At 36.4% G+C, this 15,892-nt stretch overlaps 1 protein-coding gene across 9 annotated transcripts in view; it reads left to right on the top strand.

Annotated features, from left to right (window-relative positions):
* Positions 1 to 15,892, top strand: part of LOC105491962 (SMC5-SMC6 complex localization factor 1) — a 94,201-nt gene that overhangs the window by 26,244 nt on the left and 52,065 nt on the right. For 7 of the 9 annotated variants that reach the window (XM_071097848.1, XM_071097847.1, XM_071097846.1 and 4 more), the window contains 5 exons: positions 3,413 to 3,556; positions 5,364 to 5,510; positions 6,933 to 7,082; positions 8,228 to 8,350; positions 15,598 to 15,651. In XM_071097848.1, the coding sequence (XP_070953949.1) occupies positions 3,413 to 3,556; positions 5,364 to 5,510; positions 6,933 to 7,082; positions 8,228 to 8,350; positions 15,598 to 15,651 (618 nt within the window). The remainder of the gene's footprint in view (positions 1 to 3,412; positions 3,557 to 5,363; positions 5,511 to 6,932; positions 7,083 to 8,227; positions 8,351 to 15,597; positions 15,652 to 15,892) is intronic. The other 2 variants (XM_011758754.2, XM_011758751.2) reach the window with 2 other exon arrangements.

Genomic DNA, 15,892 nt, shown 5'->3' with positions numbered 1-15,892 from the left:
AAATTTAAAAAATCTGCTGGGTGTGGTGACACACACCTATAGTTCTAGCTTCTCTAAAGCTGAGGCAGGATTGCTTTAGTCCAGGATGTTGAGGCTGCAGTTAGCACTATGATTGTGTCACTGCACTCCAGCCTGAGCAACTGAGCAACAGAGTGAGACCTTGTCCCCGCCCCCCTTTTTTTTTAAAGTAGCATTTTTTTAAAAAAGTTTTGTTTAACCCTCTTATACTTTTTGAAAAGCTTCTGAGTACCAGAATTAGAAATCTATTTATTTTAGCTTTATAGATATTTATTGAAGACCATAGGTGTACCAGGCATTATGCAATGCACTAGGGATATGAAAATGAATAAGACCATATATCGCACTTGGAGATGCTTACTATTTAGTGATGGAGGAAGAACGTGGACACTGTTACTTGCAATTCATATGAATCACACATTTGTAAAACTGTACAAGCTACAGGAATACAGAGGAACAAATGGCTAACATATCTCAATTGTTTGACCCAAGGAAAGTTTCATAAAAATGAGAGGCTACCTAGGAATACTGAAAACTTACCTTGACTATTCAAGAAAGAAAAATGAACTATAGCAGTCTTATGGGAATATATTAGGAATAACAGAAACAGCATAGACTTTTTGAGCCAGATCAACTAATTTGTGATCCAGATTTATAATGTAGTACTGTGACCATAGGAAAGTCATGTATTGTGTCCCTTAGTTTCTCCCTTTGTGTATAGAAGCTAATACTGCATTGCTTTGGTGGTTGTGAGAATTATTACTATTACTGCTTTGAGTAATAGTTACTGAATGATTATTATGGGTCAGGCAGTATGTTAAGCATTTTACATGCTTAGTTATATTTAAACCTCATGTTCATGTGTGGTATGTATTATGACTCCATTTACTGTTTGGGATAAATTTTGAGGTAAAATGAGGGTAAGTAACTTGCCCAAGATCCCACAGCCGTCATGTTTCAGAGCAGAAACTTAAAGCCAACCACTTAATCAATTTTAAGGCTTCTTTCCTCAAATCTTCCTTTCCTAGATCCTTTTCATCTCCCCATTTTGAGTATTATTGGATTTCCAGTCTCTTTGTAGGTAGTTAAAAAATAATAATGCCGTAATCGATACTATAAACGAATATCTAGTCATAGGATTATGAAATGCTATTTAAGCCACAGGGTATAAATACAAGTTAAGAACCAAGTGGCGCTCAAAGGATTCCCTTTCTTATCTGTCTCTTCTTATGCATCTGCTCTAATCAGTTCATTCAAGTTTTGTGACAGATGCTTTGGCTGAATATTGGAATAAGACCTGGAGACCAGAGCATATCAATTGCACCCAGCCAAAGATAGGAAACTAAGTCAAATATCAGAATCAAAAGCCAACTCTCATTGCCACAACTGTGTTGCCCTACTCCTAGATGATAGAATAAGTAGCTGATTAAGCAGGCTTTTAGTTATTCTTTAGTGCATAGCACTATCCTGTATAAAATATACTAGTCTTGGACTGGCTTTCCTAGATTATAAAAGGAGGCAAACACCTAACCCAATGCCTAGTACATAAGTTGACACTAAGAGACTTACAAGGAATAAAAATGAATATTTATAGTTAAATAATTTCTTTATATTTCATAAGAGTCACCAATTGACAAAGTATTAGTGGCTTAGAGAAAAATATTTGTGGATCATTAGCTATATAGAAAATAGATTATTTAATTTCAAAACTTTCAAATGTTATACCTTCTGTATCAGATTGTGATTTTTAAAAACTTACATAGGGTACTAGTGTCATACATCCTAATTTACAGATTCATATGTAGCATCTGAAATGGACACATAAGTAAATATATTCAGGATTAAGAAACAGTTTATTTCTTGCCTTGTTGCTGATGATAGTGGTATGTTCCCTTGCATTCTCCGTAACGAGAATGTATATGGGATTAATTCATCCTGTATTCTGGACACTTTTTGAGGACCTAAGCCTATGGATTTATCCTCCCATTGCCAACCATGTAAAATTTAAAGCCAGAAACTCGTTTCCCCCCACCTGCAAGTTGCCCTTAACAGAAATTGCTGTTGATACATTCTTTGGTCCCGGGAATAGGAAGGGAGAAAAGTCTTTATTTTCTTACTTTTCAGTTTCACCTTTCTGAGTTTCTGAAAAAGAAATTCAATCAGCTGTTCTCAGGGATTTTTCTGTGGTTTCAGGATTGCAGCCTGCTAAAAGGACAGCCCTCATTTTAACATAGGAAGCCAAGTGTGAGTGAGAGGGAACTAAAGATCACGTTATAGATCTTAACACATTTTTGGTTTTTTAGAATTGTTCCCTAGGAAGACTGTGATTCTTCAGTCTCTTTGGGTAGAGATTGTGAATCTCTGAAAACAGCCTTTCTTTTTGTTTTTAGACGGAGTCTCGCTCTGTCACCCAGGCTGGAGTGCAGTGGTGTGATCTCGGCTCACTGCAGCCTGCACCTCCCAGGTTCAAGCACGATCTTGGCTCATTGCAACCTCCGCCTCCCGGGTTCAAGCCATTCTCCTGCCTCAGCCTCCCTAGTAGCTGGGACTACAGGCATGCGCCACCACGGCCGGCTAATTTTTCTATTTTTAGTAGAGACAGGGTTTCACCATGTTGGGTAGGGTGGTCTTGGTCTTCTGACCTCGTGATCCATCCGCCTCAGCCTCCCAAAGTGCTGGGATTACAGGCATGAGCCACCGCGCCCAGCCTGAACAGCCTCTCATAAGTACATTTTGGGAACTGTCTTGAACTCACTTTTACTCCCAGCTGTTTATATTACTAAACTTACAGAATTATATGTATAAGTATATATGCAATAAATTTTAAAGTCATTATTAGAAGTTAATTTATGAATTCAGTTTGGGTTCCTTGACAAGAGAAATTTAGTTGTTTGAGATAGAGCTATGTTAAGATAATTGTTGTTCATTGCTGTTCGAGGAAAAGTATTGTGCAACCTTTTCCTCTCTGTGTGGGGTATACTTGCAAGTGAGAAGTCTTACCAGTAAAAAACTGAAAAATAATACAAGAAAAAGTCTATCTATAATTGATGATTTGTAAAATCTAGATTGTAACTTTAGCTTGAACAGGGACTAGATAAAATATTTTTGTTCTTGGTTGTTCATAAAAATGACTTGTTAGTAGATCAACAAAGCATTACCTTTTCTTGAGATATGCAGAAATCACTTTATTATTCAGGATCTTTGCTCTAATAATTTTTTCCCTGAAAGATTTTTATCAGTGTTTAATATACTTTGATTTAAGAGGGTGCATTTTACCTACTTGTTTGACTAACAAAGTATTATGTAAATATAGTTAAGGCTGAATACCATAAAATGTACATAGTATTGAAAATACACTTAGATGATTGCCTAAACAATTTTTACATACATACAGAAAGAAATTCAGAATGATGAAGATTCCCAAACCAATTCTGTTTGGACTGAACATAGTAATGAAGAAAAAAACAAAGATTTCAGGAAAGATGCAGGATTTCTTGAAATGAAAGGTGCCTTAAAAGAGACCATGTATAGAACCCAGGTAAACTTTATAGGCTGGAAAACATACATTGTTGATGTTTCTTGCAGAATTGTTTGAGAGGCAAAGTATGGTGGAAAAAAACAGATTTTGGAATCAGAAGGCTGGTGTTTGAACCATGTGTTGATAGTCCATGACTTGAACATGTTAGGAAATTGTCCTCTGTCTCTGCTTTGGAACTCTTATTGATGAAGTAATGTTTGTACGCGTCTGGAAATATACAGAGTTCCTTATATATAGTGTGTTCTCAACACATGGTAATTACTTAAAAACTGTATGTTTAGGTAACATGTGTGTCTTATAAAGCATTTTTCTTACCTGAGAGCACAATATATATTTATAATTCATGTAAATTCAAGTATTTATATAGAATAAAATTTAAAAATACACAAATGAATTCTAGTTTGATTAACTTGTAAAACAATAAAACAGGAAGGACTTTGAACTTGGAGCAATGAAAAGTACCTCAAGAAAGCATATATGGTGGCTGTCAAGTACAACTTTTCAAAAAGCAGTAGCAACCACAAAAAGGACATTATTAGTTCTGCTCTAGAAGAGCTAATGTTCAGTTATGTTCAGTTTCATATTGTGTTTTATGAAGCAGTCTGTTTGGTTAATTTATCAAATTATTAACTTGATAATTATTAGTCTAAACTAAAAGTTTTATGTATAACTAGTAAGAAATTCAAAATAAATTGTTTTTACCGTATCTGTCAAGTAGTTTTGAAAGCTAATTCTAGGAATAATTTGGAACTTTTAAAATTGCGTAGTTCCTTAAGAAATTGGATATGGCAAGATTTGCTAAAACTTTCCAAACTTAAAATATTTTTGCATTTTTTTCTGACTTTTCCAGTGTATATTGATATTTATGTGACTTCTGACTACTTCTTGTAATTTACTATATGTGCATGTTTTAATGAGAAGCTTTTTTGAGTTGATGTGCCTATTGTGAAATATGCATTGTAAACCACAGTATATAGCATTTTTACATATAGAGAGGAATGTAAAATGATGATGGAGTTATTAAAATAAATTTAGTTTTGAATAAACATGGCAAAAAATAAAATAGACATTTAAGATAAATGGAAATTATTAAAATACATCTACAGTCATGTACACATAGTGATGTTTTGGTCAACAACGGACCCCATATATGACAGTGATCCCGTAAGATTATAATACCATATTTTTACTTACTCTTTCTATGTTTAGATACACTAATACTCAGCATTGTGTTGCAATTGCTTATAGCATTTAATACTGTAACATGTCGTAAAGATTTATAACTTAAGAGCAATAGGCCATACCATATAGACTAGATGTGTAGTAGACTATACTATCTAGGTTTGTGTAGGTAGACACTGATGTTTGCACAGTGATGAAATCACCTAACGATGTACTTCTCAAAACATATCCCCATCGTTAAGCAGTGCATGACTGTATATATGTCTTCTTGAGTTCTTTTTAGGACTCAAATTATGTATGTAAAATTCAAGTAGAAATATCCTTTTTTAAAAATAGCTATTTGGTATAATGATTAAACAACATGATTTTTAATACTTCTTAATCTGAGTTAAGCACATAGGTAAACTGCAGCATATATGTGTACTATAAAGCTTTATGAACTGAAAACAATTATGTTCTGCTTTATCTTACATAATTCAGAGGGCTCTTTACTATATTTAACCTTGTATGTATATTTTACAAAACCTACTTTCCTGGATGGGTTTTTCTTTTGTGACTTGTGTTGATTGCGTTAAGGCTATATTTAATCCACAGTCTTAACTAAATTGCTTTTACAAACATGCAGAAAGAAATGCAAAATCATGATGAAGATGTTAATGTTGGTTCTATTTTGAGTGAACATCACAAAAAAGAAAAATTCAGTGGTTCCAGTAAAGATTTGAAATTTGTTAAAATGAGAAATACCTGTGGAAGTCATACATATGAAAATCAGGTACAACTTTCTAAATTAAAAATAATTTATTTATTTTTAATATATATAGTGTTTATAGAACAGTTTTCTTCAGCTTTTAAAAAATGTGTAAAAATGAGTTATTGTATCCAATAGCTAGATTAAGAAATAGAGCATTATCAGTTTTCTAAGACCTGCTATATCATTTTCTTTTTTCTTTTTATGAGTTGGAGTCTTGCTGTGTCGCCATGCTGGAGTGCGGTGGCACAATCTCAGCTCACTGCAACCTCTGCCTCATGGGTTCAAGCAATTCTCCTGCCTCAGCCTCCCGCGTAGCTGGGACTACAGGTGCACGCCCCCACACCTGGCTAATTTTTGTAATTTTTTTAGTAGAGACAGGGTTTCACCATGTTGGCCAGGATGGTCTTGATCTCTTGACCTTGTAATCCGTGTGCTTCGGCCTCCCAAAATGCTTGGATTACAGGCGTGAACCACTGCACCCAACCTGCTGTATCATTTTCTAATACATCCCCTTTCTTCCTCTTACCTAGAAGTAATCCTTGTCTTAGAATTTGTGTTCATTCTTTTCTTATTTTTCATTATAATTTTAACAGCTGTGTGTGTATCTCTAACTCTATATGGTTTAGCTTTGTCTATTCATGAACATTTTATAGTTTGTTATTATAGACTTCTTTTGCTGGTGTATATAAAATTTTACTGTTTGTGCCACAATTACATCTTTTATCCATTTTACTGTTGATAAGCCTTTGGGCTTCTTTTTATTGGTTTATGTGTTTGATTGTTAAGTTTTTGCAATTATGAACAATTCTGCTATGAATAATGTGAACATTATTTTGTATACCTCTTGGGATACATGTTTAGTAATTTCTCTAGCTTAGTTGGTATATTCCTAGGAATGGAGTTGCTGGGTCATAAGGACTGTGTATGTTCAGCTGTACTGGGCAGTTCCAACTTTTTTCAAAATATTTTACTAATGTACACCTACTCCATCAATGGATGAGATTCTGTTGTACATACTTCTTTATTTTTATTTTTATTTTTATTTTTTTGAGATGGAGTTTCACTCTAATTGCTCAGGCTGGAGTGCAATGGTGCAATCTCAGCTTACCACAACCCGCACCTTCCAGGTTCAAGTGATTCTGCCTCAGCCTTCCGAGTAGCTGGGATTACAGGCATATGCCACCACCCTTGGCTAATTTTGTATTTTTAGTAGAAACGGGGTTTCTCCATGTTGGTCAGGCTGGTCTCTAACTCCCGACCTCGGTGATCCGCCCGCCTTGGCTTCCCAAAGTGCTGGGATTACAGGCGTGAGCCACCGTGCCCGGCCGTACTTCTTTATTTTTTAATGTGGTATACTTGTGTGAAAGTCACTCGTGAGTTTATTTGGATTTTGTAACATATGTCATTGATGTTGAGATTTAATTGTGGTCTAAATACATGTAGAAGGAAATTAAGAAAAAAGATGAAGATGTTCAAAGGAGTTATACTTTGAGGAGGAAACGCAAGAAAGAAAAAGAAAGCAATTGCAAGAAAGACGTTGAACATGAAAAAATTAAAAGTACCTTAAGAAGGCACATATATAATAGAGATCAGGTAAAGCTTTGTAAGCTAAGCTATAGCTTTCTTTTTTATTTTTTGGCTGTTCTCTAATATAATCAAGATATGTAATACTACATGTTTTAAGAAAAAATCTTAAGTCAGTCTGATGTAATATTCATAGTTAATATCCCAGTTAACTTTGGTCCACAGTAAATGTATTTGTACATGCATATACAAAGAAATCTGAGTTAATAATCAAGGTATTCAGTGAATTTTGTTTTGCCTGAATGTAACGAATAAGAAAAAGAAACTGGAGAAGACTATTTCTTAAAATGAAAAAATCTTTAAAACTACATGTGTGTATATTTGGGTAATACTTTCCAATGTAAATTTTATTTTTTGTTTTGCTCTTTCTTTTGTATAATACAGACCATTTTTAATGAGATATCTTGTTTTTAAAATTGAATACATCTTGGGTAAATTTTCTCTAGAGTATGACTTTTTTTAACAATCTAAACCATACCCTGGGCTGGATGTGGTGGCTCACACCTGTAATCCTAGCACTCTGGGAGGCCAACGGGGCAGATTACTTGAGCTCTGGAGTGTGAGAGCAGATTGGGCAACATGGTGAAACCCCATCTCTACCAAAAATACAAAAAATTAGCTGGCATGGTAGTGGGTGCCTGTGGTCCCAGGTCCTTGGGAGGGTGAGGTGGGAGGATCACTTGAGCCTCGGAGGCAGAGGTTGCAGTGAGCCAAGATTGTACCACTGCACTCCAGCCTGGGTGACAAGAGTAAGACCCCATCTCAAAAATAAATACCCAAATACATAAATAAATGCCACGTAATGTATATATGCATATATTCAGAAGAATTTCAGGAAAATGATAAATAAGTAATGAATTTTGTTTTGTATGACCATGGCAACAACAAAAAAGCAGTTCCAGGAACGATTTGGAGCAGGATAAAGTGAAAAGTACCTTAAGAAAGTACATATGTAAATATCAGTTAATTCTTTACAAATTGAAATGTTTGCTTTTTGAGCTTTTTCTTTCATTGTGTAATCTTGATATATGATTGTGAGGATCTTTGTTGTTAACAAGGTATGAATGTTTTCGTCTTATATTGTCCTTTGTGATATCTATGTTGACACTGTCTTTAGTACATTTTCTAAAGTCATTTTACTTTGCTGTATGTAGAAAGAAATGAAGAATTCTATTTTTGCTGAATATGCCAAAGAATCAAAAGCCATGGCTATCAAGACAGATGTGGATGTTGTTGAAATAAAAAATGCCTTAAGGAAGCACATATATAGAGCTCAGGTAAAACTTGGCACATGAAAAATTTTGTATAATATCCTGTCCTGTAGTGTATTCAAAATATATACATATATACATATGATTCATTAGTATGTTTAATATGTCTTAAAATGATTTTCTTAGTTTACTAGTCTATTATACAGTAATGTATTTGGGCATTTAGTAAACAGGCTGAATTATGTGCTATTTATACCTCAATAATGTCACAGATAAGTCATGTGTTTGAAGTCTTGGCTGTAAAATCTTTGCCTAGACCAATGCTGTGAAGTGTTTCCCCTGTGTTTTCTTCTAGTACATTTATAGTTTCAGGTTTTACCTGGAAGTCTTTAATTCATTTTGAGTCGATTTTTGTATATGGTGAAGAGATAACAGTCTAGTTTTCATTCTGCTTATGATTATCCGATTTTCCCAGCATCATTTATTGAAGACTGTCCTTTCCCCTGTGAATGTTCTTGGCACCTTGTCCAAAATCAGTTTGCTTTAAATATGTGGATTTATTTTTGGATTCTCTGTTCTTCACTGGTCTAGATGTCTGTTTTTATACTAGTACCAGGCTGTTTGGGTTACTATAGCTTTGTGGTGTACTTTGAAGTCAGGTAGTGTGTGCCTCCAGCTCAGCATTGCTTTGGATATTTAGGGTCCTTCTTGCTCAGCATTGCTTTGGGTATTTAAGGTCTTTTGTGGTTGTTTACAAATTTTAGGATTGTTTTTCCTGTTTCACAGAAGAATGTCATTGATATTTTGATAGGGATTGCATTAAATTTGTAGATTACTTTGAGCAGTGTGGTTATTTTAACCATATTAATTCTTCAAACTCATGAACATGGAATGTCTTTCCATTTGTTTATGTCCATGTCAATTTCTTTTATCAGTGTTTTGTAGTTTTCTCCTTATAGAGATCTTTCACCTCCTTGGTTAAATATATTCCTAGGTATTGTATAATTTTTAGAGCTCTTGTAAATGGGATTGCTTTCGTGATTGACTTATACCTAGTTCATTATTGGCATATAGAAATGCTACTGATTTTTGAATGTTAACTTTTTATCTCACAGCTTTACTGAATTCATTTATCAGTTTTAAGTGATTTTTTTTTCAAGTCTTCATGTTTTTCTACATATAAGATCATGTCGTCTCTAGAGAGGGACAATTTTACTTCTTTTTCAATTTGGATGCCTTTTCTTTCTTTTCCTTGCCTGATTGCTTTGGTGAGGATGACTTTCAGTTATTATGTTGAATAAAAGTGGCAAAAGTAGGCATTCTTTTCTAGTTTCAGTTCTTAGGGGAATGGGTTTCATGTTTTTCCCATTTCACAGAAGGTAGCTATGGGTTTGTCAGGTATGACCTTTGTTATGTTGAAGTGCTTCTGTGCCTAGTTGGTTGAGAGTTTTCATCATGAAGGGATGTTGAAGAAATTTTATTAAATGCTTTTTTGCATATATTGAAGTGATCAAATAGTTTTTGTCCTTCATTTTGTCTTTATTAATTTACTTATTTGTATACATTGAACCATCCTTGCATCCTTGGGATAAATACCACTTGATTATAGTGTATTGTCTTTTTGCTGTGTTGTTAGATTTCGTTTGCTAGTATTTTGTTAAGGATTTTTGCATCTGCGTTTCTCTGGGATATTGCCCTGTAGTTTTCTTTTTGTGTTGTGTCTTCGTTTGGTTTTGGTATCAGGATAATGGTGTCCTTGTAGAATAAGGAAGAATTCCCTACCCTTCAATTTTCTGAAACAGTTTGAAAATTTCTGTTGATAGTTCTTTGTACATTTGGTTGAGTTCAGCAATGAAGTCTTTTGGTCCTGGGCTTTTTGTTGTTGTTGTTGGGAGAGTTTTATTACTGATTAAATCTCATTACTCATTGGTCTGTTCAGGTTTTCTGTTTCTTCCTGATTGAATCTTGGTAGGTTTTATGTGTCCAGGAATTTATCTATTTCCCCTAAGTTTTCTGATTTGTTAGTGTATAGTTCATAATGGTCTCTAATATTCTTTTGTGTTTCTTTGATATCAATTGTAATGTGTTCTTTTTCACTTCTGATTTTATTTATTTGGGGTTTTTTCTTTTTTTTCTTTGTTAGTCTTACCAATGGCTTATTGATTTTGTTTATCTTTTCAAAAAATTAACTTGTTTCCTTGATCCTTTGTATTTTTAAGTCTATTTTGTTTCATTCTACTCTTTATTATTTATTTATTAAAATTTATTATGTTATATATCTTTAATAAATATTTGTTAATTTATAATTACTCTAAATAATAATAGATCTTTATTATTTCCTTCTGCTAATTTGGGGTTTGGTTTGTTCTTGCTGTTCTTGTTCCTTGAGGTGCGTTGTTAGGTTGATTATTTGAAATCTTTCTACTTTTTAGATACAGGCATTTTTTCTGTAAATGTCCCTTTTAGCACTGCTTTTGCTGTATTCTATAGGTTTTGGTATGTTGTGTTTCCATTTTTATTTATTATAAGAAATGTTTTATTTCCTTCTCAATTACTTCATTGACCCAGTGGTCATTTAGGAACATGTGATTTTATTTACATGTATTTGTACAGTTTCCAAAGTTTCTCTTACTGATTTTTAGTTTTATTCCATTGTTGCCTGAGAAAGATACTTGATATGACTTCAAATCTTTTCAAATTTTTTGAGACTTGTTCTATGGCCTAATGTCTACCCTGAAGAATGTCCCATATACTAATGAGAAGAATATGTATTCCACAGCTGTTAGATAAAATGTTCTTTAAATGTCTGTTAGGTTCATTTGTTGTAAAGTGCAGTTTAAATCCAATGTTTGTTTTTTGATTTTCTGTTTCAATAATCTGTCCAATGCTTAGAATGGGGTAGTAGAGCCCCAACTGTCACTGTGTTGAAGTCTCTGTCTCCCTCTAGATCTAGTAATATTTGCCTTATATATCTGGGTGCTCCAAGTTGGGTGCATAGATATTTAGAAGTGTTATATCCTCTTGCAGAATTGATCTTTTTATCAGCATGTAATGACCTTCTTTATCTCTTTTTACAGTTTTTAACTTAGAAAGCTTTTTCTGATGTAAGTATAGCTACTCCTGCTCGCATTGGTTTCCATTCTTGTGGAATATCTTTTTCCGTTCTTCTTCACTTTCAGTCTTTATGTGTTTTAACAGGTGGAGAGAGTTTCTTATAGGCAACACACTGCTTTTTAAATATATGTAGCCAGTCAGCCAGTCTATATCTTCTATGTGGAGATTTTAATCCATCTACATTCAAGGTTATTATGGGTGAGGACTTACTCCTGTTATTTTGTTAATTGTTTTGTGTTTTGTAAGTCCTTTTTTCATTTCTTCTTTTATTGTTTATCATTGCAGTTGGGTGGTTTTTTTGTATTGGTAACATTTGGCTCTTATTTGTATTTTTGCTTTGCGGCGAGTTTCATACTTTCTTGTGTTTTCATGATGGTAGATATCATCTGTTTGCTTTCAATTGTAGAACTTGTTTAAACATTTCTTATGTGGTTGGTCTGTTAGTAATGAATTCTCTGTTTTTGCTTGTCCGGGAAAGACTTTATTTCTCCATTATTTTTGAAGGATAGGTTTTCTGGGTATAATATTCTTGCCTGTTGAGTTGGGTTTGTTGTTGTTGTTGTTGTTGGTTTTTTTCCTTTCAATACTATGAACATGTCATGTTATTCTTTCCTGGCTTATAAGGCTTCTGCTGAGAAATCTGTTGTCACCCTGATTGGGATTTCCTTATATGTGACTTTATGCTTTTTCTCTTGATGTTTTTAGGATTCTTTCTTTGTCTTTGACTTGATAGTTTGACTGTAATGTGCCTTGGAGACCTTTGAGGATTGAATCTATTTGGAAATAGCTCTTACAACACTTGGGACATTTTCAGCTATTGTTTTTAAAATAGGTTTTCTATGCCTTTGCCCATCACTTCTCCATCTGGAACTCTCAAAATTGGAATATTTCTTTACTTTATGGTTTCCCATATGTCATTTAGGCTTTTTTCTTTTTGTCTGTTATTTCAAAAGACCTGTCTTCATGTTTAGAAATAGTTTCTTTTGCTTTATCTAGTCTATTGCTGAAGTTCTCTGTTATATTTTTTATTTCGTTCATTGAATTCTTAAGTTCCATGATTTCTATTTGGTTCTTTTCTATGATTATCTCTTTGTTGAATTTCTCATTGAGATCATGAATTATCTTCCTGCTTACTTTGTATTGTTCATCTGTGTTCTTTTGTATCTCACTGAGTTTTTTTTAATATCATCATTTTAACTTTTTTTCAGGAATTTTATTGGTTTCCTTTTTGGTGGAATCTGTTGCTGGAGAATTACTGTGTTCCTTTACAGGTGCCATGTTTTCTTGCTTTTTCACCTTTCTTGTGTAGTTATGTTGCTATCTGTGTATCTGGTGTAACAGTCACTTCAAATTTTGTGAATTGGTTTTCATAGGGAAAGACTTTTTTCTATAGTTGTGTCTATAGTGTAGTTTGGATCGAGTGCTTTAGTTTTGCCAGATGTGAGCACATTGGTGTAGTCTCCATATGATTTCTTCATCTGTAATCATCCACAGTGTTATCTTTGAGTTTGTCAGTGGCTTAGGCTGCATTTGTTAAATAGTGGAGGATATAATGAAGCATGGCTGGGGATATGGACACAGGCGGGTGGTCCTTGGGCAGCAGTGGTGGTGGCAGCAGGCTGTGCATGCTGGTTCTTGGGTCCCTGGGCAATATACATGGACACCAGTCATCGCAGGTCTGGGTAGGCCAATCCCTGTGCCTCCTGGTGGCTTGCTTGGGTGCCAGCAGTGACAGTAGTGGGGTGAGTGGGTCCTCAGGTCTCTGGGTGGTGTGCATGGTGTTCGCAATGGCAGTACTGGTTGTGGGCCAATCCTCGGGCCCCCAAGTATCAAACATGGGTGCCAGCAGTGGTGGAAATAGGCCGAGCAGGCCAAGTGGCACATGTGGGTGGTTACCAGCAGCGGCAGCTTGACATGCTCATTCTTTGATCCCCCTAGTTGTTTGCATAGGTGCTCCTGGTAGCTGGTGTGGTGGGTCGATCCACAGGTTCTCAGATGATGTGCTGGGGCCCCATCAGCAGTGGCAGTTGGCAGAGTGGGTTGTCCTAGGCCCCCAGATGGTGTATTTGGGTACTTGGTTGGTGAATGGGTGGGTTGATCCCCATGTTCCTGGATGACAAGTGTAGGTGGCATTGCCAGAGACTGCATGCAGGGCTAACCTGTTCTTAGGCCCCTGATGATGGGTGTGGATGCCAGCTGTGGTGAGTGAGGCAGGTCTGTTCACAGGCATCATATCAGCGTGCTCAAGTGCCTGTTGCAGTGGGCCAGGTAGTCCTGTTATCAGGCCTCTGGATGGTGTGCACAGGCACCAGGAGTGTTGGACAGGGATGGGTTGATACCCATTCTCCCTGGCAGTGCACTTGGGCTCTGGTGGCATTGCTAGTAGTCAGAGTGGGGTAGGCCTCTCCTCAGGCCCCCCAGTAGTTCCTGTAGGCTCTGGCTGCAGCACACAAGGTGGTCTGATCCCCACGTCCTCGTATTGTGCATTTACACAGTGGTGGTGGGTGGGGTAGGCCTGTCTTCAGGCTTCCAGATGGTGCTTGTGGGCACCAGTGGCAGGCAGAGTGGATCTATCCTTAAGCCTTGGGACAACCCCCAGTAGACCAGTCCTCAGGCCTCCTGAAGCCACATGCAAGTGTATGACGATGCTGCTGCTGGGCAGGATTTGAAACACACAGAAACTCTGTGGGACAGGGTTCCTGCCAGTGACAGAGGCCCCAGACAGGTGGCTGTCAGGATCTGAGGAGCTCCTTCTTTGGTTCCTTTTGTCCCCAGCGTGGGCTCCCTGGTGCACTCCACCTCCTACTTCTCAGGATGTAGGACACTGTGTAGGTAAGAGTGCTGGCCACCTAGTTGGCCAGCTGGCATCATGACACTTCAGCCCTCTGGGTGGACAAGAATATCAGTGGGGCTCCTGGCTTGTGGATATCCAAGGACTGTTGGGCCCCAGAGCAGGATGTAGTCTGGTAGTGTCTGGGCTCTCGAAATGGCACCATGCTGCAGCCTCTTGGGTGCCAGCAGATTATGTGGTACTCAGCGTGTACTCTGTCTTTGGAATAATGCCATTGAGTGGACTCTAGGCAGCTTTCTAAACTAGTCTCTCGGCCTGTGAGGACTAAGGGGCTCTCCTGAGGCTAGGATTGCAGGAATTCATGGTGGGAATGTGAATCTGTGTAGATCTCTCTTTTGTTTTTCCCATTCGTAGTGGGTAGTTTCTCCAGGCTCCCAGCCAGTTCCATTTGAGCCAGCTGCTTTGCTTCTCTGTTTGCTTGCCTCAGAGATTCCCTGTCACTTTTGAATTGCAATGTTCTCTCTTAGATGGCCTATTCGATATGTGATTATCTGCTCACTGTTTTAGTCCTTTGTGGAAGAGTTGAGTGCCAAGCACCTCTAAGTCAGCCTTTTTGAAGCCCCCTTCTTCCAGGGGTTTTTTTTTTTTTTTTTTTTTTTTTTTTTTTGAGACAGGTTCTTGCTCTGTTGCCCAGGCTGGAGCGCAGTGGCACAATCTCAGCTCACTGAAACCTGCGCTTTCCGTGTTCAATCAATTCTCCTGCCTTAACCTCCTGAGAGTAGCTGGGAATACAGGCGCCTGCACCACGCCTGGCTAATTTTTGTATATTTAATAGAGACGGGGTTTTGCCATGTTGTCCGGGCTGGTCTCAAACTCCTGACCTCAGGTGATCTGTCCAGCTTGGCCTTCCAAAGTGCTGGGATTACAGGTTGTGAGCCACAGCACCCAGCCTCAGGGTATTATCCCTTTATTATATTTGTTGCAGATATTTTTCCAGGATAATCTTTTAAATATGCAATTATAGGTGTTTTAAAACAAGATTTGACATATGGTTGTATAGCAAACGTAACTGACGTTTTTTTCTCCTATGTACCCTTGTAGAAAATGCTCTCCCCATTTATATTTCTAATAATTACGACACTAAGGACAATGAACCTCTTCAGATCTTCAAAGTGAATATGACTTAATTATTGTAATTTAGAAGGAGAAAATAGAGAAATGTTCATAGTTGTGAGAGTTCCCTAAAATAATAAAAGTTGCTAGTTTGAGTAAATATGAGCATCGTATTAATTATAGCTATTAATGTGTTCCTGGATCTGTTTTATATGTTTTTCCAAGGTTTGGGGAAGCTGAAATGTATTTTTCAGTCTTAAAATGTTGTATTAATTATATGGTTGCTCTTTTGTAGGCTGTCAGATACAACTGCGTTAAAATAGATAAACAACCAGTGTACAATGTAGAGGTAAGGGACTTGGAACAGCATTGGTGATGGCGGCAAAGAAGAAGTTTGTGTTTTGTTATTGTTAGTTATTTTGAATAAAAGTAATGTGTTGTATGCACAATTAGAAGTAATGTGTTGTATGCACAAATAAAGAAATACAGTTTTTCTAATCAGAAATGATAAAAATATTCTGTCAAAACGCCAAACAGTTTCCATATAATAGTAAAAAATGATCACAAATATTAGCAACACACCTCGTGCT

This window comes from Macaca nemestrina, chromosome 6 (genome assembly GCF_043159975.1).
Source record: "Macaca nemestrina isolate mMacNem1 chromosome 6, mMacNem.hap1, whole genome shotgun sequence".
NCBI classification, from domain to species: Eukaryota; Metazoa; Chordata; class Mammalia; order Primates; family Cercopithecidae; genus Macaca; species Macaca nemestrina.
This window is presented reverse-complemented; position numbering and strand designations above follow the sequence as displayed.